The 24,300-nt window shown below is 44.9% G+C and overlaps 1 protein-coding gene across 2 annotated transcripts in view; it reads left to right on the top strand.

Moving 5' to 3' along the window:
- Positions 1–24,300, top strand: part of gli2 (GLI family zinc finger 2) — a 447,759-nt gene that overhangs the window by 109,937 nt on the left and 313,522 nt on the right. For both annotated transcript variants that reach the window (XM_033024822.1, XM_033024823.1), the window contains exon 3: positions 21,001–21,136. In XM_033024822.1, the coding sequence (XP_032880713.1) occupies positions 21,031–21,136 (106 nt within the window). In that variant the 5' untranslated portion in view covers positions 21,001–21,030. The remainder of the gene's footprint in view (positions 1–21,000; positions 21,137–24,300) is intronic.

Here is a 24,300-nt window from a genome sequence, read left to right as displayed (position 1 = left end):
AACTCCAACCTGGCAGATGCAAACCTCACTTGGGGAGTACTGTGGGGTCAACTTGACATGGCTCTTGATGAGCCAGCCATGTTATTGCCTGCTGTGATTTTTGTATGCATGTATGAGTTCAATTAGTCTGGTAATTTGGGGGATTAACAGCAGGAGTAGTGACTACAAGAAATTGCTGGGCTGTTGCAAAACCTCTGTTAGTTGGCAAGTTTATTAATGAACTTTAGGAGAGGAAACTTGCCATCTCCACCTGATCTGACCTACACGTGGTTCCAATCATACACAGCATGACTGGGTCAGAATCTCCTTTGATGAGGTCTTGCAAAGCATCTCGTTGCTGCTCCTCACATAAAAGTCCCACCAACTTCCCCAAGGCATTTGGAATTGCCAATAAGTGAGTCCAGGTTAGTTTAGTTGAGTTTAGTTTAGTGTCACGTGCACCGAGGTACAGTGAAAAGCTTTGGTTGCGTGCTAACCAGTGCGCGGAAAGAAAATACACAGTTACTAGCAATGTTACAAAATTTTGAGATTTTAAAAATCAAGTCCTGCAATTTATTCCATCAGATAAAGGTACAGTTTAAAGGACAAGAGGGAGCAGCTGATTGTGAGTCAGATCCCTGCTGATTTCTCCCCGCAGTTTGTATTGTGTTGTACTTGTATTGTGTCCAGGGTAAGGCGGGAGAATGACGGCCAGGGCAGTTTACTGTTCTGGATGTCAGATGTGGGAGGTCATGGAGTCGGATAGCCCTCCAGACGTCCACATCTGCGCCAGGTGCATCGAGATGGGGCTCCTTAGGGACCGTATTAGGAACCTGGAGCAGCAGCTCGATGACCACTGTCTGGTCAGGGAGAGTGAGGAGGTCAGAGAGAGGAGTTATAGGGAGGTGGTCACTCCAAAACCACGGGAGAGAGACATGTGGGTCACGCTTAGGAAGGGCAAGGGGCAGAGGCAGGGACGAGTGAGTACCCCAGTGTCTGTACACCTTGAAAATAAGTACTCCTGTTTGAGTACGGTTGGGGGGGACAGCCTGCCCGGGGTTAGCGACAGCGGCTGGGCCTCCGGCACAGAGACCGGCCCTGTTGCTCAGAAAGGTATGGATAAAAAGAGGAGGGCAATAGTGATTGGGGACTCTATAGTTAGGGGGTCGGATAGGCGATTCTGTGGACGCAGTCGGGAGACCCGGATGGTAGTCTGCCTCCCTGGTGCCAGGGTCTCGGACGTGTCTCAACGCGTCCAAGATATCCTGAAATCAGAGGGAGAGGAACCTGAGGTCGTGGCACATATAGGTACCAATGACATAGGTAAAAAAAGGGAAGAGGTCCTGAAGGGAGGATTTAGGGAGTTGGGAGGAGAGTTAAGGAAAAGGACCAAAAAAATAACAATCTCTGGATTACTGCCTGTGCCACGCGACAGTGAGAGCAGGAATGGAGGGAGGTGGAGGATAAATGCGTGGCTGAAAGACTGGTGCAGAGGGCAGGGATTCAAGTTTCTGGATCATTGGGACTTCTTTTGGGGAAGGTGGGACTTGTACAGAAAGGATGGGTTGCACTTGAACCCGAAGGGGACCAATATCCTGGCGGGGAGATTTGCAAAGGCTACTGGGGAGACTTTAAACTAGAAGGGTTGGGGGGAGGGACTCAAATAGAGAAAGCTAGTAGACAGAGGGTGAGGCAGAGAAGGGAAGCACTCGGACCCAAAATCTAGGGGAGAAAGAGGAAATAAACAGAGAATAAGAGGCGGTGGATTTCTTAAATGTGTATATTTTAATGCTAGGAGCATTGTAAGAAAGGTGGATGAGCTTAGAGCCTGGATTGACACCTGGAAGTATGAGTTGTGGCGATCAGTGAAACATGGTTGCAGGAGGACTGTGATTGGAAACTAAATATTCCAGGATTTCGTTGCTTCAGGTGTGATAGAATTGGAGGGGCAAGAGGTGGAGGTGTTGCATTGCTTGTCAGGGAAGATATTACAGCAGTGCTTTGGCAGGATAGATTGGAGGGCTCGTCTAGGGAGGCTATTTGGGTGGAACTGAGAAGTGGGAAAGGTGTAGCAATACTTATAGGGGTGTATTATAGACCGCCAAATGGGGAGCGAGAATTGGAAGAGCAAATATGTAAGGAGATCGCAGATATTAGTAGTAAGCACAAGGTAGTGATTGTGGGAGATTTCAATTTTCCACACATAGACTGGGAAACACATTCTGTAAATGGGCTGGATGGTTTGGAGTTTGTAAAATGTGTGCAGGATAGTTTTTTGCAGCAATACATAGAGGTACCTACTAGAGGAGGGGCAGTGCTGGACCTCCTGTTAGGATATGAGACAGGTCAGGTGGCGGAGGTATGCGTAGGGGAGCACTTCGGGTCCAGTGATCACAATACCATTAGTTTCAATATCATTATGGAGAGGGTCAGAACTGGACCTAGGGTTGAGATTTTTGATTGGAGAAAGGCTAACTTTGATGAGATGCGAAATGATTTAAAAGGAGTGAATTGGGACATTTTGTTTTATGGGAAGGATGTAGAAGAGAAATGGAGGACATTTAAAGGGGAAATTTTAAGAGTACAGAATCTTTTGTCCCTGTTCAGTTGAAAGGAAATAGTGAAAATTGGAAAGATCCCTGGTTTTCAAGGGAAATTGGACACGGTTTGGAAAAAGAGGGAGATCTACAATAATTATAGGCAGCATGGAGTAAATGAGGTGCTTGAGGAGTATAAGGAATGTAAAAAGAATCTTAAGAAAGAAATTAGAAAGGCTAAAAGAAGATATGAGGTTGCTCTGGCAAGTAAGGTGAAAGTAAATCCAAAGGGTTTCTACAGCTATATTAATAGCAAAAGGATAAAGAGGGATAAAATTGGTCCATTAGAGAGACAGAGTGGACAGCTATCTGTAGAGCCAAAAGAGATGGGGGAGATATTAAACAATTTCTTTTCTTCGGTATTCACCAAGGAGAAGTATATTGAATTATGTGAGGTAAGGGAAACTAGTAGAGTAGCTATGGATACTATGAGATTCAAAAAAAAAGAAGTACTGACACTTTTGAAAAATATAAAAGTGGATAAGTCTCCAGGTCCTGACAGGATATTCCCTAGGACATTGAGGGAAGTTAGTGTAGAAATAGCAGCGGCTATGACAGAAATATTTCAAATGTCATTAGAAACAGGAATAGTGCCCGAGGATTGGCGTACTGCGCATGTTGTTCCATTGTTTAAAAAGGGTTCTAAGAGTAAACCTAGCAATTATAGACCTGTTAGTTTGACTTCAGTGGTGGGCAAATTAATGGAAAAGATACTTAGAGATAATATATATAAGCATCTGGATAAACAGGGTCTGATTAGGAACAGTCAACATGGATTTGTGCCTGGAAGGTCATGTTTGACTAATCTTCTGGAATTTTTTGAAGGGGTTACTAGGGAAATTGATGAGGGTAAAGCAGTGGATGTTGTCTATATGGACTTTAGTAAGGCCTTTGACAAGGTTCCTCATGGAAGGTTGGTTAAGAAGGTTCAATTGTTGGGTATAAATGCAGGAGTAGCAAGATGGATTCAACAGTGGCTGAATGGGAGAAGCCAGAGAGTAATGGTGGATGGCTGTTTGTCAGGTTGGAGGCAGGTGACTAGTGGGGTGCCTCAGGGATCTGTGTTGGGTCCACTGTTGTTTGTCATGTACATCAATGATCTGGATGAAGGTGTGGTAAATTGGATTAGTAAGTATGCAGATGATACTAAGATAGGTGGTGTTGTGGATAATGAAGTAGTTTTTCCAAAGTCTACAGAGAGATTTAGGTCATTTGGAAGAATGGGCTGAAAGATGGCAGATGGAGTTTAATGCTGATAAGTGTGAGGTGCTACATCTTGGCAGGACAAATCAAAATAGGACGTACATGGTAAATGGTAGCGAATTGAGGAATGCAGTTGAACATAGGGATCCAGGAATAACTGTGCATAGTTCCCTGAAGGTGGAATCTCATATAGATAGGGTGGTAAAGAAAGCTTTTGGTATGCTAGCCTTTATAAATCAGAGCATTGAGTATAGAAGTTGGGATGTAATGTTAAAATTGTACAAGGCATTGGTGAGACCAATTCTGGAGTATGGTGTACAATTTTGGTCGCCCAGTTATAGGACGGATGTCAACAAAATAGAGAGAGTACAGAGGAGATTTACTAGAATGTTGCCTGGGTTTCAGCAACTAAGTTACAGAGAAAAGTTGAATAAGTTAGGTCTTTATTCTCTGGAGCGCAGAAGGTTAAGGGGGGACTTGATAGAGGTCTTTAAAATGATGAGAGGGATAGACAGAGTTGACGTGGACAAGCTTTTCCCATTGAGAGTAGGGAAGATTCAAACAAGAGGACATGACTTCAGAATTAAGGGACAGAAGTTTAGGGGTAACATGAGGGGGGAACTTATTTACTCAGAGAGTGGTAGCGGTGTGGAATGAGCTTCCAGTGGAAGTGGTGGAGGCAGGTTCGTTGGTATCATTTAAAAATAAATTGGATAGGCATATGGATGAGAAGGGAATGGAGGGTTATGGTCTGAGTGCAGGCAGGTGGGACTAGGGGAAAATAATTGTTCGGCACGGACTTGTAGGCCTGTTTCCGTGCTGTAATTGTTATATGGTTATATGGTTATAAAGCTTAATTTGACACCTAATTCACTTTCATATCTTCAGTATTAAAAAAAGTTATGGCCATTTTCATACTCGGAAATTAGCATCTTGTTCCCTATTGCTTTTCCATTGACTTAACACAAAAGCTGTGATCGAGGACAGGCAAAAGCCCATAACTTTCTTAAAAATTAAGAGAACTGAAAGAATGTTTCAGTTATTATAGATTGAAGCATTCTGAAACAAATATAAAATAATCTTACTTGGATGACCTGAAATTAAAGCATATAATTAGTTAGTTACCCAATTGTAGCTAATTACAAAATTCAATTACTAGATCAAAACATCTATCTATTTCTTAAGAAAAGATTAACATTTTTAAATAGCCTAAGTGTCCAAATAACATTCACACAAGAATTCACAATATAACATGATTTTTAAATCTCATTGTCATGAATTTATAGAACAAATGGAAGGAATTTAGTTTTTAATGCATGTAAATTAATGGCAATTTTAATCATCTTGCGAGAGGGATTTTGTGGAACGCGATCAATTGGAACGTTGCGGTTGCGGTGAATTTAAACCCCATATCGGCAGGACAAACACTGCCGGTTCATATGGGGCCTAAATCACCTTTTCGCAATGTAAAATGTGGATTAAGGTCATCCTAAGAAGCACGTTTATATGTAAAATAAACGGCTTTCCTTTAACTGTCCCGTACCTGAAATCCGTCCCCGTTGTCGGCGTTCACGGCATTAGAAGCGGCTTTTTAGTTTACTCCAGCGCTGAAATTGTCAGATGATTAAAACAAAAATCTTCAGCATACGCTGCAGCCGGAGAAAATAAAACTCCAGCAGGCAGGAGAAAAAAACACATTTTAACACCCCCCCCGCCCCCCTCAAAGGCGTCAAAGGCGCGCACACGGCCAGTGTCAGAACTGCAGCGCCGCTGAAGGTAAGTATTGTAACATACATACAGTTACAATCGAGCCATCCATTGTGTACACAGTGTACATCATCCCTTGACATGATAAAGGGAATAACGTGAATAATGTTTAGTGCAAGCACCAAATAATAACATAAAAATCACTTTGGCAGCTACAAAGCCAGAATGTAATAAATATACAGGACAAAACAGCACTTAATTCAACACAGGTTGCTACTAAAATAACAAGATAAAAATTCTGGCAAAACTCGGCAGACCCAGCAGCATCTGCCGAGAATGAAACATGGGGCAGTACGGTGGCGCATAGTTGCTGCCTTGTAGCGCCAGGTTCAATCCTGACTGCAGGTGCTGTCTGTACGGAGTTTGTACATTCTCCCCGTGACCTGCGTGGGTTTTCTCCGGGAGCTCCGGTTTCCTCCCACACTCCAAAGATGTACATGTTTGTTGGATATGTTCGGAAACTGCAGATACTAGTTAAAATCAAAGATAGACACAAAATGCTGGAATAACTCAGCGGGACAGGCAGCATATCTGGAGAGAAGGAATCTCTCTGCATTCTTCAGTCTGAAGAAGGGTCTCAACCCGAAACGTCACCCGTTCCTTCTCTCCAGAGATGCTGCCTGTCCTGCTGAGTTACTCCAGCATTTTGTGTCTATGTAGGTTAATGGGCTTTGGTAAAATTGTCCATGCTTTGTAGGATAGTGTGGACTCCGTGGGCCGAAGGACCTGTTTCCATGCTGTATCTCTAAACGAAGATAAAAAAGTGTGTACATTAGAAAAATTACATTGAGGTTTTAAAATGTATTCAGTGATGGGATATGGAAGTTGCCAGCATTTACCGTGCCTCCTTATTGCCTCTTCTGTGCCAAGGAGGTAATTAAGAGTCAATGTCATTTGTGGGTGAAGAGCAATAGATAGTTTAGACCAGGTCAGGATGGGAAATCACCTCCTTAAAGAGCATTAGTGAATCAGGTGATTTTTACAACAATTCAGCATGATCGGAAAGGTTTAGAGGGATATATAACCATATAACCATATAACAATTACAGCACGGAAACAGGCCATCTCGGCCCTACAAGTCCGTGCCGAACAATATGGGACAAAGTTTGTTTGTAGTGCAGGTGGTGCACTTTGGTCAGCATGGACAAATTGGGCAGACGGACCTGTTCCCTTGCTGGATGACTCTAGTAGTGTTCGCCTCAAGTTAAAACAACATGCCATTCCCACCCGTGGCCCCCCCTGGGTTGATGTCCTTTCCCTTGTTTGAGAGTTACCTACACCGGGCTCCATCCATCCTTCAATGTCCAGTGGCGGAAGAACCATAGATTGTGGTCCTATCCCACACAGCCTCCATGTTACCGTATCCATGAGTACACTTAGAAAGATCTTGCATTAACAACACACCTTTCGCTAGCTCAGACCGTCTGAAGTCAAGTCAAGTCAAGTCAAGTCTATTCATCACATACACATACGAGATGTGCAGTGAAATGAAAAGTGGCAATGCTCGCGCACTTTGTGCAAAAAGACAAACAAACAAACAAACAAACAAACTACAAACAGAATATAACAGAATCACATATTCCGTCACATCACAGACCGTCTGCAGGTACTTTGCAGTTCATGATGTACTTTTGAAAAATGGCCACTACTGTTATGCGGGAAATGTTTCAACGAACCTCCGTCATTGTAGATAATTGATTAAGAGAAGGAACAGTGTCTATGCAATCACCGAGCCAGAGGAGTAGGAGGGGTGGGCTGCAGAACTAAAGGGGTAGGTCTGTGACAAGAGGATGAGTAATTAAATAACAAAAGGGATGCAGATGCAAGCAAAAAACAGCTCATAATGGCACTAAATTGGTCACTTAGTAAAGGCCGTAAAAGATGCCTGGGGAAGAGGCATGCTCTTGAAATGGGGATTGTCCTCCAGTGTTTGCAATTACTTGACACCTTCTGGGGGCAGGATGAAAGAACTTTTAACCTGCATCTGACCCAGGCACACTCAGTAGCAATAGAAAAGAACTGGGCTCATGTTCCATTGATCAACCACAATACACAGGAAAATAATAATGGATGCCAGCTCCTGAACAAAGGATCCTCCTGTAAACTCACTCTCTCTCTCTCTCTCGTGTGCTTCTTCCTGTGTGCGGGATGAAGTATAAATCTGCTTGTAATTCGAAATAATTATTCGCAGATACTTTCCCCCAGAGAAAAACAGAGTTATCAAACATCACAGTAACATTCCTGGCATCCTACATAATATTTTTGGTTTTGACCAATTTCCCATGAGGATAAACAGCTTTCAAAATGGACTCGCTTAAGTCTAATTCCCAAAAGGTAGGTATATACACATTAGTTGCATGCGAGGCAAGCCCAGCCAAACTTTTATATGCAAGTTATTTATTTTCCCTGTAGAGTTTCACATTTTTGCTAGTTTTGTTTTACTTGCCTTGGAGGCTAATTCTTTTCATCGTGATTCAACAATACATCGCACCTCCCTCTCTGCCCAACCAGTGCCTATTCTTCCTTTGTTTGTCCACTCTTGCTGGCAAAGTGTCTGTTTATTGTTCTTCCTTAATTGGCCTTGAGGAGGAGATGATGAGTTGCCTATTTCCAGCTGCTACAGTTCTTGTAGTCCAACACTGTCTATTGGAAAGTTCCAATATTTAGACCCAATGATCAAAAAAAAACTGACATCTTCCTAGTCAAGGTGTAATGTGAATTGGAGGGAAACCTGTTGGCGAGTTCCTTCTCTCCAGAGATGCTGCCTGTCCTGCTGAGTTACTCCAGCATTTTGTGTCCATCTGTGGTTTAAACCAGCATCTGCAGTTCCTTCATACACAATGTTCTAGTTTAGTTTGGTTTACAGATACAGAGTGGAAACGGGCCCATCGGCCCACCGAGTCCATGCCGACCAGCGATCTCCGCACACTAAAACTATCCTACACACACTAGGGACAATTTACAATTTTACAAAGTCAATTAACCTGCAAACCTATACATCTTTGGAGTGTGGGAGGAAACCAAAGTTCTCGGGGAAAACCCATGCAGGTCACGGGGAGAACGTACAAACTCCGTACAGACAACGCCCATAGTCGGGATCGATCCCGGGTCGCTGGTACTGTAAGGCAGCAACTCTACTGCTGCGCCACCGTGCTGCCCGTTGTACTTCTTGTTTGTGGAGGTTGAGTTTGAGTTTAGTTTATTGTCACGTGTACAGTGAAAAGCCTTTGCTGCGTGCGAACTAGTCAGAGGAAAGACAAGACATGATTACAATCGAGCCATCCACTGTGTGCGAATACACGATAAAGGGAATAACATGAATGACGTTTAGTGCAAGATAAAGTCCAGTTATGTAATGAAAGATAGTCTGAGGGTCTCCAATGAGGTAGAGTGTGGCTCAGGACTGCTCTCTAGTTGTTGGTAGGATGGTTCAGTTGCCTAATAACTGCAGGTTTTGGAGGTGCTATTGAAGTAACTGAGGTGTAGCAAGATGTTACAAACTGCTACTTTGATGGTCGGGGGCATAACCATTCATAAGCAAATGGATTGAAGAGCAAATAGGCAGAATCCCAACCACTGGCCTCCTCTTACACCCGCAGTGTTTCCATGGTTCTTCCAGTTAGGTTTCTCGTCAGTGGTGATCCTCAGGACTTCAGTGTTGATGGACTTGGTGGTGGTAATGTCACTGAATGACAATTTGTTTCTTTCACCTCTTAATGTATGATGAGCGTTTGAGTGCACTGGGCCTGTACTCGCTGGAGTTTAGAAGGATGAGGGAGGGGGGGTGGGGGGGAACCTCATTGAAAATTACAAAATAGTGAAAGGCTTGGATAGAGTGGATGTGGCGAGGATGTTTCCTCTAGTGGGAGAGTCAAGGACTAGAGGTCATAGCCTCAGAATTAAAGGACATTCCTTATGAAAGGAGATGAGGAGGAATTGTTTTAGAAGGTGGTGAATCTGTGGAACTCTTTGTCACAGAAGGCTGTGGAGGCCAAGTCAATGGATATTTTTAAGGAAGAGATAGATTCTTGATTGGTACAGCTGTCAGAGGTTATGGTGAGAAGGCAGGAGAATGGGGTTAGGAGGGAGAGAGAGAGCAGCCATGATTGAATGGTGGGGTAGACTTGATGGACCGAATGGCCTATTTCTGCTCCTATCACTTATGACCTTACGACCTTCTAGTCTGTGGTCTCAGAGGGGTCTGTGGCCCAGTCTATAATTCATTGCTATATTGATGCAGGAAGGGGGAGATGGAAGGAAGAGTGAGGAGTCACAAGGGACTGCAGATGCTGGGATTTGGATCAAAATAACAAACCATGGAAGAACTCAGCATGTCAGGCAGCATCCGCGGAGGCAAGGAGGGTGGTTAATGTTTTAAGACGAGAGCCTGTATCAGGACTGAATGTGCAAATGGGTGATAGCGAATATAAAGAGGCGAGGAGCAGGGCTGAGGTACAAGCTAACAGTCTGAAGAAGGGTCTCCACCCGAAACGTCACTTTTTTTTCTCCAGAGATGCTGCCTGACCCACTGAGTTACTCCAGCATTTTGTGTCTAACTTCAGAGCCACAAGGTGATAGGTGGACACAGATGAGGAGAGGTTGATGGGCAAATGGAAGGAGGTGGGGGAGTGAGGGGTGGACATAGCGACAGAGAGAAGATAGATAAATGGAAAGAGTAAGGGAAGGGGAGCTGAGGTCATGTACACGCTCAGCTAGAGAAAAGGGCATGTGTTAAGAACTGGTACAGTATTGAAGGAAACTAGAACGGAGGAAGTAAAAGAATAAGGCATTTAATATGATGAGCTTTGGGTTCATACAGTATCCTCCATAATGTTTGGGACAAAGACCCATCATTTCTTTATTTGCCTCTGTACTTCACAATTTGTAGTAGGAAAAATCACATGTGCTTAAAGTGCACATTGTCAGATTTTAATAAAGGCTATTTTTTATACATTTTGGTTTCACCATGTAGAAATTACAGCAGGTAGAATTAGAATGTAGAAAAACTTTGAAAAACTCCTTTGTTGCTTCAGCAGTATGTTTGGGATCATTGTCTTGCTGTAGAATGAACCGCCGGCCAATGAGTTTTGAGGCATTTGTTTGAACTTGAGCAGATAGGATGTGTCAATACACTTCAGAATTCATTATGCTACTACCGTCAGCAGTTGTATCATCAATGAAGATAAGTGAGCCAGTGCCTTCAGCAGCCATACATGTCTAGGCCATAACACCCCCACCACTGTGTTTCACAGATGAGGTGGTATGCTTTGGATCTTGGGCAGTTCCTTCTCTCCTCCATAATTTGCTCTTGCCATCACTCTGACACAAATTAATCTTCATCACATCTGTCCACAAGATCTTTTTCCAGAACTGCGGTTGCTCTTTTAAGTACTTCTTGGCAAGCTGTAACCTGGCCATCCTGTTTTTGCAACTAACCAGTGGTTTGCATCTTGCAGTGTAGCCTCTGTATTTCTGTTCATGAAGTCTTCTGCAGACAGTGGTCATTGACAAATCCACACCTGATTCCTGAAAAATGTTTCTGATCTGTCGGACATGTGTTTGGGGTTTTTCTTTATTATAGAGAGAATTATTCTGTCATCAGCTGTGGAGGTCTTCCATGGCCTGCCAGTCCCTTTGCGATTAGAAAGCTCACCAGTGCTCCCTTTCTTCTTAATAGTGTTCCAAACAGTTGATTTTTGTAAGCCTAAGGTTTGGCTGATGTTTCTAACAGTTTTATTGTTGTTTCTCATTCTCATAATGGCTTCTTTGACTTTCATTGGCACAACTTTGGTCCTTATGTTGATAAACAGCAATAAAAGTTTCCAAAGGTGATGGAAAGACTGGAGGAAAGACTAGGTGCTGAGAGCTCTCTTATACCTGCATTAAGGAGGCAATTAAACACACCTGAGAAGCCATGTGTCCCACACATTATGGTGCCCTGAAATGGGGGGCTATGTATAAACACAGCTGTAATTTCTACATGGTGAAACCAAAATGTATATAAATACCCTTTAATAAAATCTGACAATCTGCACTTTAACCAAATGTGATTTTTTTCTATTGCAAATCTCAAATTGTGGAGTGCAGAGGCAAATAAATAAATGATGGGTCTTTGTCCCAAACATTATGGAGGGCACTGTATCTCCTTAATATCCATGTGTGTTGGTTTCAATTCATTTTCATGGCGAGGAAGGTTTCATTCCTGCTAAAGCCAGCTTTATCTTTTTTTTGGAGTAGATTATTTTAAGAGGCTTGACTGAAGTAATCAACAGCTAATTCCTGCTTAACTGGAAGTGTGCTTGAAGCTTTGGCATACCCTCCCGGACGTGCTCAAATGCAGAAAAATTAAATAAATATTCGAGTGATATCCATCAACTTCCAGCCTCTGGGTAGAGGCTTGGATAAAGGGCCGCACTTAGTCATACAAAATATGTGTACATTTCGCAGACCACTTCTTTGATTCATAAATCATGTCCAAATCTTTTGTTTCAGAATTACTTTTCTGTTTCCATTATAAACCTCCAACAATGCAGCACAGAATTATAATGTCTCATTTACTGTGCATTGATTTTGCCTGTGTCCTGAACCGATAAATCTCTGTAGCTCTGACCATGGTACACTGTTCCCCCCCACCCCCAGGCCAATCTCTCCTTAACTTCAACACTCTCCTGTTCCCCTTCCAAGGTGGGACTAACATGGTAAATGGCTCGGGCCTTTGAGAACCAGAGAGCCACAAGGGTTTAGATACAGTCTGAAGAAGGGTTTTGGCCCGAAACGTCGCCTATTTCCTTCGCTCCATAGATGCTGCTGCACCCGCTGAGTTTCCCCAGCAATTTTGTGTACCTTTAGATACATAGTTTGATGAATCATAGAAACATAGAAAATAGGTGCAGAAGTAGGCCATTCAGCCCTTCGAGCCAGCACCGCTGTTCAATATGATCATGGCTGATCATCCAAAATCAGTACCCCGTACAGAGTTTTTCCCCATATCCCTTGATTCCGTTAGCCCTACCTCTCTCTTAAAAACATCCAGTGAAATGTGGACTCCACTGCCTTATATGACAGAGAGTTCCACAGATTCACAACTCTCTGGGTGAAAAAGTTTTCCCTCATCTCAGTCCTAAACGGCCTACCCCTTAAACTGTGACCCTTGGTTCTGGACTCCCCCCAACATCGGGAACATTATTCCTGCATCTAGCCTGTCCAATCCATTAAGAATGTTATATATTTCTATAAGACAGACGTAGATGGAGTGGTGAAGTCGCTTGTTTTCATCGGCATATATATTAGAGAAGTAGTAACTCAGCGGGACAGGCAGCATCTCTGGAGAGAAGGAATGGGGGACGTTTTGGATCGAGACCCTTTCTTCAGACGCAAAATGTCGCCCATTCAATACAATTATACAATACAATACAATTCAATTTATTGTCATTTGGACCCCTTGAGGTCCAAACGAAATGCCGTTTCTGCAGCCATACATTACAAACAAATAGACCCAAGACACAACATAATTTACATAAACATCCATCACATTGCTGTGATGGAAGGCCAAAAAAACTTATCTCTCCACTGCACTCTCCCCCCCGATGTCAGAGTCAAAGTCAAAGTCAAAGCCCCCGGCGGGCGATGGCAATTGTCCCGTGGCCATTAAAGCCACGCCGGGTGATGCAAGGTCGCACACCGGGTCTTGATGTTAGAGCCCCCGGCGTGCGCTCGCAGAGACCCGCCGCCATTCCAAGCCGCGCGGGGCGGTGCTGTAAGGCCCCGCTCCAGGTGCTCTTCAACCTCGCAACTCGGGCGGGAGAAGTCGCAGCTGCGGAAGCCCCGAAAAGCGGTCTCCCTCCAGGGACCCGCGGGCTCCCGGTGTTACCGTCCGCCAAACCCGCAGTTGCAGCCACCGAATCTCCGGGGGTCGGGTCGCAGCAGCGTCCACCACAGCTCCACCCGCTCCGGACTCGGCCAGCTCCGCGACGGTGAGGTGAGTAGTCGGCACCAGAGCTCCCGGTCTTCCTGTTGGAGGCCGCTCCTCGTTGCAGCCCCAACGACAACGGAGACCCGACAAAGAAAAGGTCGGGTCTCCCGTGCAGGGAGAGATTTAAAAGTTACCCCCTCCCCCCCACACACCACCCCCACCCCCCCACACACATACCCCAACAAAAATAACAAAAACTACATAAAAACATAGACATAAAATAATAAAAACGCAGACGGACTGCAGAGGCCGCTGCTGACGAGAGTCGCGCCGCCTACTCCTTCTCTCCAGAGATGCTGCATGTCCCGCTGAGTTACTCCAGCATTTTGTGTCTACCTTCGATTTAAACCAGCATCTGCAGTTCTTTCTCACACAGGGAAGTTGGGATGTCATGTTACAGCTGTACAGGACATTGGTAAGGCTTCATTTGGAGTACTGTGGAGTACTTCATTGAGTGCTGCATACGGTTCTGGTATCCCCACTATAGGAAGAGCATAATTGAACTGAAAAAGATGCAAAAAAGATTAACGAGATGTTACCGGGTCTGGAAGGTTTGAGTTATATGAGGAGGGCGGACAGCCTGGGCCTATTTTCCCTGGAGTCTAGAAAGCTTATCGTGACCAAATTGGGGTGACCTATGGGCATTACATAATCAAGAAAGATTCCCCTTTCCACATCTGGCTTACTTTAGAGATACAGCGAAGAAAAAACAGGCACTTCAGCCCACTCAGTCCGCACCCACCAGCGATCACCCCGCACACTAACACTACCCTACACTCCTCCAGAGGAGGTTTACAAGAATGATCCCAGGCATGAGTAGGTAACCTATGATGAGCATTTGTCGGCTCTGACCCTGTGCTCGCTGGAGTTTAGAAGAATGGGAGGGGACCACATTGAAACATACTGAACAGTGAAAGGCATGGATAGAGTGGATGTGGAGAGGACGTTTCCACTCGTTGGAGAGTCTAGGACTAGAAGTTATAGCCTCAGAATTAAAGGATGTTATTTTAGGAAGGAGATGAGGATAATTTTTTTTAGTCAGAGGGTGGTGAATCTGTGGAATTCTTTGCCACGGAAGGCTGTGGAGGCCAAGTCAACTGATATTTTTAAGGCAGAGATGGATTCTTGATCAATACAGGTGTCGGGGGTTATGGGAAGAAAGGAGGAGAATGTGGTTAGGATGGAGAGATAGATCAGCCATGATTGAATGGTGGAGTAGACTTGATGGGTTGAATGGCCTAATTCTACTCCCATTCCTTATGACATTTCAGATCAATACACTTCTTCAAACTGAGTTCCTTGTTTCTTACCATCACAACATTTAAGAAACAGTTAGACAGGTTTAGAGTGACATGGGCCAAACGTAGGCAGGTGGGACTAGTGTAGATGGTACATGTTGGTCGGCGTGGGCAAGTTGGGCCAAAGGGCCTGTGTCCATGCTGTATGACTGTCACTCTACGTGGTCAACGGGCGGTGGTCAAGATATTCCAAATTGCTACGTTCAGCAAATTGCAGTTCAGCACAAACTCAGTTCGATGATTCACTTGTCTAATGGATTTAAATTGAATATTGCAGGAGAATTTGCTTAAAGCTGACCAGAGTTAAGGGAAATGGGGATGCAGTTCTCTCCCATTTCTGCAGATGCTGCCTGACTTGCTGAGTATACCAGCATTTCTGTTGTTATTTATGATTTGCGGCATCTTCACTTTTGAGTTACACAAACATTTGTCTGAGATCTCTTGCCTGTCTGGGAATGTTGCGATCTTGCCATATGTGAGATTTTATTGTTTAAATTACAAAATCCTGATTCATTTTCCAAGGTCTTGCATATTATTCATCTCATTAGCATCTGTGGTGTCGGAAGGAACTGCAGATGGATGTGGACAGGATGTTTCCACTAGTTGGAGAGTCTAGGGCTGGAGTTCATGGCCTCAGAATTGAAGGGCGTTCTTTTAGGAAGGAGATGAGGAGGAATTTCTTTAGTCAGAGGGTGGTGAATCTGTGGAATTCTTTGTCACAGGAGGCTGTGGAGGCAGAGATAGATAGATTCTTGATTAGTGCAGGGGTTATGGGGAGAAGGCAGGAGAATGGGGTTCGGAGAGAGAGACAGATCAGCCATGATTGAATGGCGGAGTAGACTTGATTGGCCGAAGTACCTAATTCTATTCCTAGCACATGATCGTATGTTGCTGGTATATACAGAAGATAGAGATATAATGCAGTATTAACTCAGCAGGTCAGGCAGCATCTCTGGAGGAAAGGAGTAGGTGATGTTTCGGGTTGGAACCCTTCTTCAGATCTGTGGTATCAGACCGGATAAACCTTCGAGTGACATTACCTAACCGCCAACATTTCTAGTTTACTTGCCTTATTGAACATTTTGCCTCACTAAAATAACTTTCCAGATTTGAAAGAAAGCTGTGTTTTTTTTAAAGATAAATATTAGTCCAAACTGCAAAATTTTAGTTGTACAGTCAGTTATTTTTAAACAAGCATTTCAAACCCTTGTATAAACCTTACAACTCCAAGATTTTATTCTTTTGTTTAGGATTTTAAACAATAGGGAAAGCATGGCTTGTACTCGCTAGAATTTAGAAGATTGAGGGGGGATCTTATAGAAACTTACAAAATTCTTAAGGGGTTTTTAATTATGTCATTAGAAATTGGAATATTGCTGGAGGATTGGCGTACTGCGCATGTTGTTCCATTGTTTAAAAAGGGGCCTAAGAGTAAACCTAGCAATTATAGACCTGTTAGTTTGACGTCAGTGGTGGGCAAATTAATGGAAAGGATACTTAGAGATAATATATATAAGCATCTGGATAAACAGGGTCTGATTAGGAACAGTCAACATGGATTTGTGCCTGGAAGGTCATGTTTGACTAATCTTCTTGAATTTTTTGAAGAGGTTACTCGGGAAATTGATGAGGGTAAAGCAGTGGATGTTGTATATGGACTTCAGTAAGGCCTTTGACAAGGTTCCTCATGGAAGGTTGGTTAAGAAGGTTCAATGGTTGGGTATTAATGGTGGAGTAGCAAGATGGATTCAACAGTGGCTGAATGGGAGATGCCAGAGAGTAATGGTGGATGGTTGTTTGTCAGGTTGGAGGCCAGTGACTAGTGAGGTGACACAGGGATCTGTGTTGGGTCCACTGTTGTTTGTCATGTACATCAATGATCTGGATGATGGTGTGGTAAATTGGATTAGTAAGTATGCAGATTATACTAAAATAGGTGGGGTTGTGGATAATGAAGTAGATTTTCAAAGTCTACAGAGAGATTTATGCCAGTTGGAAGAGTGGACTGAAAGATGGCAGATGGAGTTTAATGCTGATAAGTGTGAGGTGCTACATCTTGGCAGGACAAATCAAAATAGGACGTACATGGTAAATGGTAGGGAATTGAAGAATGCAGGTGAACAGAGGGATCTGGGAATGACTGTGCACAGTTCCCTGAAAGTGGAATCTCATATAGATAGGGTGGTAAAGAAAGCTTTTGGTGTGCTGGCCTTTATAAATCAGAGCATTGAGTATAGAAGTTGGGATGTAATGTTAAAATTGTACAAGGCATTGGTGAGGCCAATTCTGGAGTATGGGGTACAATTTTGGTCGCCTAATTATAGGAAGGATGTCAACAAAATAGAGAGAGTACAGAGGAGATTTACTAGAATGTTGCCTGGGTTTCAGCAACTAAGTTACAGAGAGAGGTTGAACAAGTTAGGGCTTTATTCTTTGGAGCACAGAAGGTTAAGGGGGGACTTGATAGAGGTCTTTAAAATGATGAGAGGGATAGACAGAGTTGACGTGGATAAGCTTTTCCCACTGAGAGTAGGGAAGATTCAAACATGGGGACATGACTTGAGAATTAAGGGACAGAAGTTTAGGGGTAACATGAGGGGGAACTTCTTTACTCAGAGAGTGGTGGCTGTGTGGAATGAGCTTCCAGCGAAGGTGGTGGAGGCAGGTTCGTTTTTATCATTTAAAAATAAATTGGATAGTTATATGGACGGGAAAGGAATGGAGGGTTATGGTCTGAGCGCAGGTATATGGGACTAGGGGAGAATACGTGATCGACACGGACTAGAAGGGTCGAGATGGCCTGTTTCCGTGCTGTAATTGTTATATGGTTATATGGTTGGACAGGCTAGATGCAGGAAGATTGTTCCCGATGTTGGGGAAGTCCAGATGAAAAGTCACATTTTAAGGATAAGGGGGAAATCTTTTAGCACCGAGATGAGGAAAACATTTTTCACACGGAGAGTGATGAATCTCTGGAATTCTCTGCCACAGAAAGTAGTTGAGGCCAGTTCATTGGCTATATTTAAGAGGGTTAGATGTGGCCCTTGTGGCTAAAGGGATCAGGGGGTATGGAGAGAAGGCAGGTACAGGATACTGAGTTGGATGATCAGCCATGATCATATTGAATGGCGGTGCAGGCTCGAAGGGCCGAATGGCCTACTCCTGCACCTATTTTCTATGTTTCTATGGTACATTTTAAACAATAGACCAAGTAAAAATCTGAATAAATAACCAAAATGCTGGAAAAATTCAGCAGGGCAGGCAGCATCTGTGGAGGCAATTGGACAGGCTACGATTCTGGTTGGAACCCTTTTTCAAACTGATGGAATGGAGGGGAGGAAGCTTTAGACATTGGAGATACAGCATGGAAATAGGCCCTTCGGCCCACCGAGCCCGCGCTGACCAGCGTTCATCCCGTACACTAGCACTATCCTACACATTAGTGACAATTTATTATAGGCCTAACCCAATTATTAACCTATAAACCTGAAGGTCCTTGGAGTGTGGGAGGAAACCAGAGCACCCAAAGAAAACCCACGCGGTCACTGGGAAAAGATACACACTCCTTACAGACAGTACACGTAGTCGGGATGAAACCCGGGTCTCTGGCGCTGTAAGGCAGCATCTCTACCACTGTGCCACCAAGCTGGTAGAGAGACGTGAGGGGGAAGACTGCATTTGCAGTTTTTTGGGTCATGATTCCAGAATCGGCAGTCACTTGGGTGTCCAGGTAAATAATTGAAACACATTGATTGATTGATATTTTATTATCACGGTGAAATTCTTTGTTTTGCATACCATACACAAGGTATGCAAATAGTCGCCACGGATAGGGTGTCGATAAAGGTATAACATAGAAACATAGAAAATAGGTGCAAGAGTAGGCCATTCAGCCCTTCGAGCCTGCACCGCCATTCAATATGATCATGGCTGATCATCCAACTCAGTATCCTGTACCTGCCTTCTCTCCATACCCTCTGATCCCTTTAGCCACAAGGGCCACATCTAACTCCCTCTTAAATATAGCCAATGAACTGGCCTCAACTACCTTCTGTGGCAGAGAATTCCAGAGATTCACCACTCTCTGTGTGAAAAATGTTTTCCTCATCGGTCCTAAATGATTTCCCCCTTATCCTTAAATTTCCTCTTTGTCCATAACATGTTAAATGTAATCTCAATGGACTACATTCTCAAGCAGGAAGATTTTACTTGCAGCATAACCTTCCTGACTATGAATCTTCACTTTTTGCTTTAGTGCAGAATATCTGCTATGTTTCCAAACCATTCTGTTTGGGAATGAGGAGGGTTGTTTCTGCCAAATCTACTGCCCAGGGAGTAGGTCGATTGGAAATGAGTTTGGTTGGCTCCATTGTGAGGCCCGATCAAAAATAACAGTGCGCATGATTTGACCTAACAACTCATTGGAAATGTCAGTGTGAACCAATGTCTGACCCACTGAGTTTTAGTTTTTAAGTTTCCAGTTTTAGAGATACAGCGTGGAAACTGGCACTTTGGCCCACCGATTCCATGCCGACCAGCGATCCCCGCACACTAATAGCCCTGTCCCACGATACGAGTTCATTCCAAGAGCTCTCCCGAGTTTAAAAAAAATCAAACTTGGGGCAAGCACGGAGAATGAATGTAGCAGGTACGTCGGAGCTCGGGGACGTCTCTTAGCGGCTCGTAACGCTAACGGCAGGTACTCGGGAAGACTCGCTAGCGGCAGGTAAGCACGGGAAGACTCGTGAAGATTTTTCAACATGTAGAAAAATGTCCACAAGAGCCCCGAGTACCGTCGAGTGGCCATTACCGTAAATCTCCGAGTTCGAATCAGGGCAAACTCGGGAGAGCTCTTGGAATGAACTTGTACCGTGGGACAGGGGTTTAACACTATCCGACACACACACACTAGGGACAATTTACATGTATACCAAGCCAAGTGGCCTCCAAGCCTGTACGTTTTTGGAATGTGGGAGGCAAACGAAATCCACGCAGATCTCGGGAGAACGTACAAACTCCATACAGACAGCACCTGTGGTCTGGATCGAACCCAGGTCCCTGGCGTTGTAAGGTGACAACTCTACCGCTGCGCCACCATGCCGACCCACAGTTACTCCAACACTTTGCGTCCTTTTTTGTGAACCACTGTCTTTTGGGGGCCTGGATCGAACCCTGGAATCTGTTTAAATCACAGATGTGTGGAACAAGAATCTTGCCACTGCTTTGCTTGCCTGCTCCTAAAATGACCAATTGGATTCACCACATTAGACTGCCTGCTGATGTTAATAAATTGATTCACAAAGCTGTCATTATTTGCACAAAACAATGATATTGTTAAAAATATGCTACCCATTGTAAAGAATGGTTTGATTTGACAATTAGTGAATAAGAATAGATTACCAATATATTAATAAATAGGTTGGTGTACATGCTCTTCATCATTCATGCTCCCACGTTCCATAAGACATGCAGGTGTGTAGATTAATTGGCTTCTGTAAATTGCCACTGGTGTATAGGATGTGAAAGTGGGATAACATAGAACGAACGTCGTCTAACATAGATACCAGCGATTGATGGTTGCCATGCTCGGTGGACCACAGTTCCTGTTTCCACGCTGTATCTCCAAACTAAACTACACTAAATTTAAAAAGTGGAGGATAAGATGGGGAAGTAGATTTTCCTCTTTCATAACTGCTCATTTCCCTCCAATTTCTATTTCTCATTTCGGAGTTCCAGCATCAACAATATTGCGCTTTTTGTAGAGTTTAAATTGCCTTTGATCCAACCAGCAGATGTGTTGTGATTAACATGAATGCTGTAAACCACAGTGAGTAGCTCCAGATTGTATATTAGGGAGTAAATACCGAGCATGGGCTCCAGATTCTAACATATCAGCAATAACAAGTACTTTTATTTAGTTCTGTAATCATTGCTGTTTAAGGGCAATAAACATAGCAATCTGTGATCGTACTTGGCCGGGACAAAAATGGGCTCCTGTGTACTATTAAACACCTTAACTAGTGGTCTTAATGTTTATTCAAGAAAGAAGCTATTTAATTCCTCACACACCCTATAATTGCCCAGCATATAAATGTTTATCGCTCCGTTAAGAAACTCTATGTATGCCACCTGATTCATTTAGTATTTTTTTCTCCTGTATTTATTGTTTGAACTCGTATCTTAGGTTCCGTTTACTGAACTATGACCAGCTACCATGGCAGCCCAAGCACAGACCACTGCCTCTGAAAAGAAGGAAGGCAAGAGCTCCATCATTGAAGGGGAGACCAACAAAAAGTCGTCAGCCTCTGCAGCATCGCGAGGTACGTAGGAAAGCTTTGTTTTTTTTCCTCTACAGTTTGCGGGCTGCGGACATTGCCGACATTTGCTGCCCACCCCTGTCCTTCCTTCAACTGTGTGGCATATCACGTCGTCTTAATTCGTAAATTCACAAGGTCTAGGAGCAGAATTAGGCCATTCGGCCCATCAAGTCTACAAATCCATTCAATCGCGGCTGAGCTATCCTTTCCCTCTCAACCCCATTCTTCTGCCTTCTCCCTATAACCCCCTGACACCCATTACCGATCAAGAATCTACCATTCCCCGCCTTTAAAAATATCCATTGACGGCCTCCACCAACGTCTGTGGCAGTGAATTCTACACGGTCACCACCCTCCAACTAAGGAAATTCCTCCACATCTCCTTTCTCAGAAGACTATGAAGAGTCAAACGAAATACACTGGATATGAAGCTGCGTTTAACGAGACCAGGCAGGGACAGCAGTTTTCATTCATTAATGGACGTTAGTGAACCAGATGAGGTTTAAAGAGCAGCCCTGCAGTTTCATAGTCATGATTAGCTTATTTAATTCCAGATTTGCGTAATGAACTGATAGATAGATAGATCCTTTATTGTCATTCAGACCTTTCGGTCTGAACGAAATTATGTTGCCTGCAGTCATAAACAGAATCAATAATAACAAATACAATAAACACAAATTAAACGTCCACCACAGTGAGTTCACCAAGCACCTCCTCACTGTGATGGAGGCAAAGTCTTAGTATCCGTCTCTTCCCTCCGTGTTCTCCCTCTGCGCTGAGGCGATCGATCCAGGCCGAAGATAGCGCTCTCCAGTCCAGCGGACCTCCGTGGTGATGTCACCGCCGCCGAAAGCCGGAACGCCGTCTGCGCTCCGAGACGGCCTGCCACAGCATCAGCTCCGGGCAGCCGCCCCAGCTCCGGGTCCCGCAGTCTCCGCTCCAGGCCGCCGCCCCAGCTCCGGGTCCCGCAGTCCCCGCTCCGGGCCGCCGCCCCAGCTCCGGGCCGCCACCCCAGCTCCGGATCCCGCAGTCTCCGTTCCGGGCCGCTGCCCCAGCTCCGGGTCCCGCAGTCTCCGCTCTGGGCTGCCGCCCCAGCTCCGGGTCCCGCACTCTCCGCTCCGGGCCGCTGCCCCAGCTCCGGGCCGCCGCCCCAGCTCCGGGTCCCGCAGTCGCCGTTCCAGGTCCCGCAGTCTCCGCTCCGGGCCGCCGCCCCAGCTCCGGGTCCCGCAGTCGCCGTTCCAGGTCCCGCAGTCTCCGCTCCGGGCCGCCGCCCCAGCTCCGGGCAGCCGCCCCAGCTCCACAGCCGCCCCGAGCCCCGCAGCATCAGCTCCAGGCCACCGCCGAAAGCCAGAACTCCGCACCAGCAAGTCGGGCCACCGCTGCCTTAGCCCCAAAGACGGCCAGCCTCTCATTGGTAAGTCCTGGCTGGCTCTGCCTCCGGAGCCTCGGGGTCGGTCGCAGGTTGGATGCCGCCAGCTCCGCCATTAGGCCTCAGCGCAGACGGAGGCAGAGAAGGGGGATACAACACGAAAAAGTCGCATTCCCCCGAAGGAAGAGACAGAGAACATGTTTCACCCCCTCTAACACAACCCAACAAACTAAAACTTAACCAAAACAAGGCAAAAAAAACAACGGAAAAAAGTAAAGACAGACGGCCTGCAGGCGAGCTGCAGCTGTTAACAGCGCCGCCACTTCCACTGATTGTAAATTGCTGAGCTTTCATGGTGGGATATTGAACTCGTGCCTCCAGGTCATTAATCTAGGCCTCTGGGTTATAAATCCAGACAGGTATCTGCTGTGAACCTGCACTATTTACATGAGAAACTGTACTGAATCACCCCCTCAAAATGTATAGAAATAAAATAGTACTCTCATTCAGATGTGATAATGGCATTTAAGGGGCTGTGACAGAGGCGCATGGATATGCAGAGAATGGAGGATTATGGATTATGTTCGGCATGGGGAGGTTACTTTACCTTGGCATCTTGTTCATCATGGCGTTGTGTTCAGTTCTGGGCACCATGTTGTCGGAAAGACGTCAAGCTGGAAAGGGTACAGTGAAGATTTACGAGGATGTTGCCAGGACTAGAGGGTCTGAGCTATAGGCAGAGGTTGAGTAGGCTAGGACTCTATTCCTTGGAGGATGAGGGGTGATCTTATAGAGCTGTATAAAATCATGAGAGGAATAGATCGGGTAGATGCGCAGAGTCTCTTGCCCAGAGTAGGTGAATCGAGGACCAGAGGACATAGGTTTATGGTGAAGGGGGATTGATTTAATAGGAATCTGAGGGGTGATGGGTGTATGGAACAAGCTGGTGATGGGTGTATGGAGCAAGCTGCTAGTGGAGGTAGGTGAGGCAGGGACTATCTCAACGTTTAAGAAACAGCCAGATAGGACAGGTTTAGAGGGATATGGACCAAACAAGGGCAGGTGGGACTAGTGTGGCTGGGACATGTTGGCCGGTGTGGGCAAGTTGGGCCGAAGGGCTTGTTTCCACGCTGTATGACTCTATGTTCAGCACGGCCATTGGGGGCCGAAGGGCCTGTTACTGTGCTGTACTGTCCTCTGTTTCATGTTCTGTTTATCCAGCACATGCCCTATTTATTAGACAGGAAACAGCCAGAAGCTAAGCCAGAGTGCCAGGCAGTACTGAAGGGGAGTTGTGTTGAGTATAAACACTAACGTAGGCTGCAAGGGCGAAAACACATGTTTCCGGATTATTTATTTTCTGTACAGTTTAATGAATGGCGTGCTCGGATACAGGTTGCAATTTGGCATCGCTCGTTTCTCTGAGGAATCCTCTGTCTGCGCAACGGGTTCATGTTTGACCCAAGTGGACGGAGTAATGAAGAAGGTGGATTTCTGTTCCTTGTGCAGTCACCTACCAGCGACGGACTTTACTCCTGTGGGCTGCCAATCAGCTGAGTCCTGCTGAGATAAAGGCAACACAACCAAAAGATGATAACTTCATGGCTAACATTTTGTGTTCACGTCTAGGTTTCCCGGATTCCACATGATTATGGAGTAGTAATTTTGAATTCTCTTTTAAGCAGAGGTAATTGCGCAAGGCATTTATTTATTTATTCCAGATCCTATAGAATCGGATAGGTTTTGTACGCATTGCACTCAGAGTTTGCTCTTGACTTGTGAAAAAACCCCCAAACAC

This window comes from Amblyraja radiata, chromosome 7 (assembly GCF_010909765.2).
Source record: "Amblyraja radiata isolate CabotCenter1 chromosome 7, sAmbRad1.1.pri, whole genome shotgun sequence".
Lineage (NCBI taxonomy): Eukaryota > Metazoa > Chordata > Chondrichthyes > Rajiformes > Rajidae > Amblyraja > Amblyraja radiata.
Note: the sequence above shows the minus strand (reverse complement) of the source record. Positions and strands in the feature narration are given on the sequence as shown.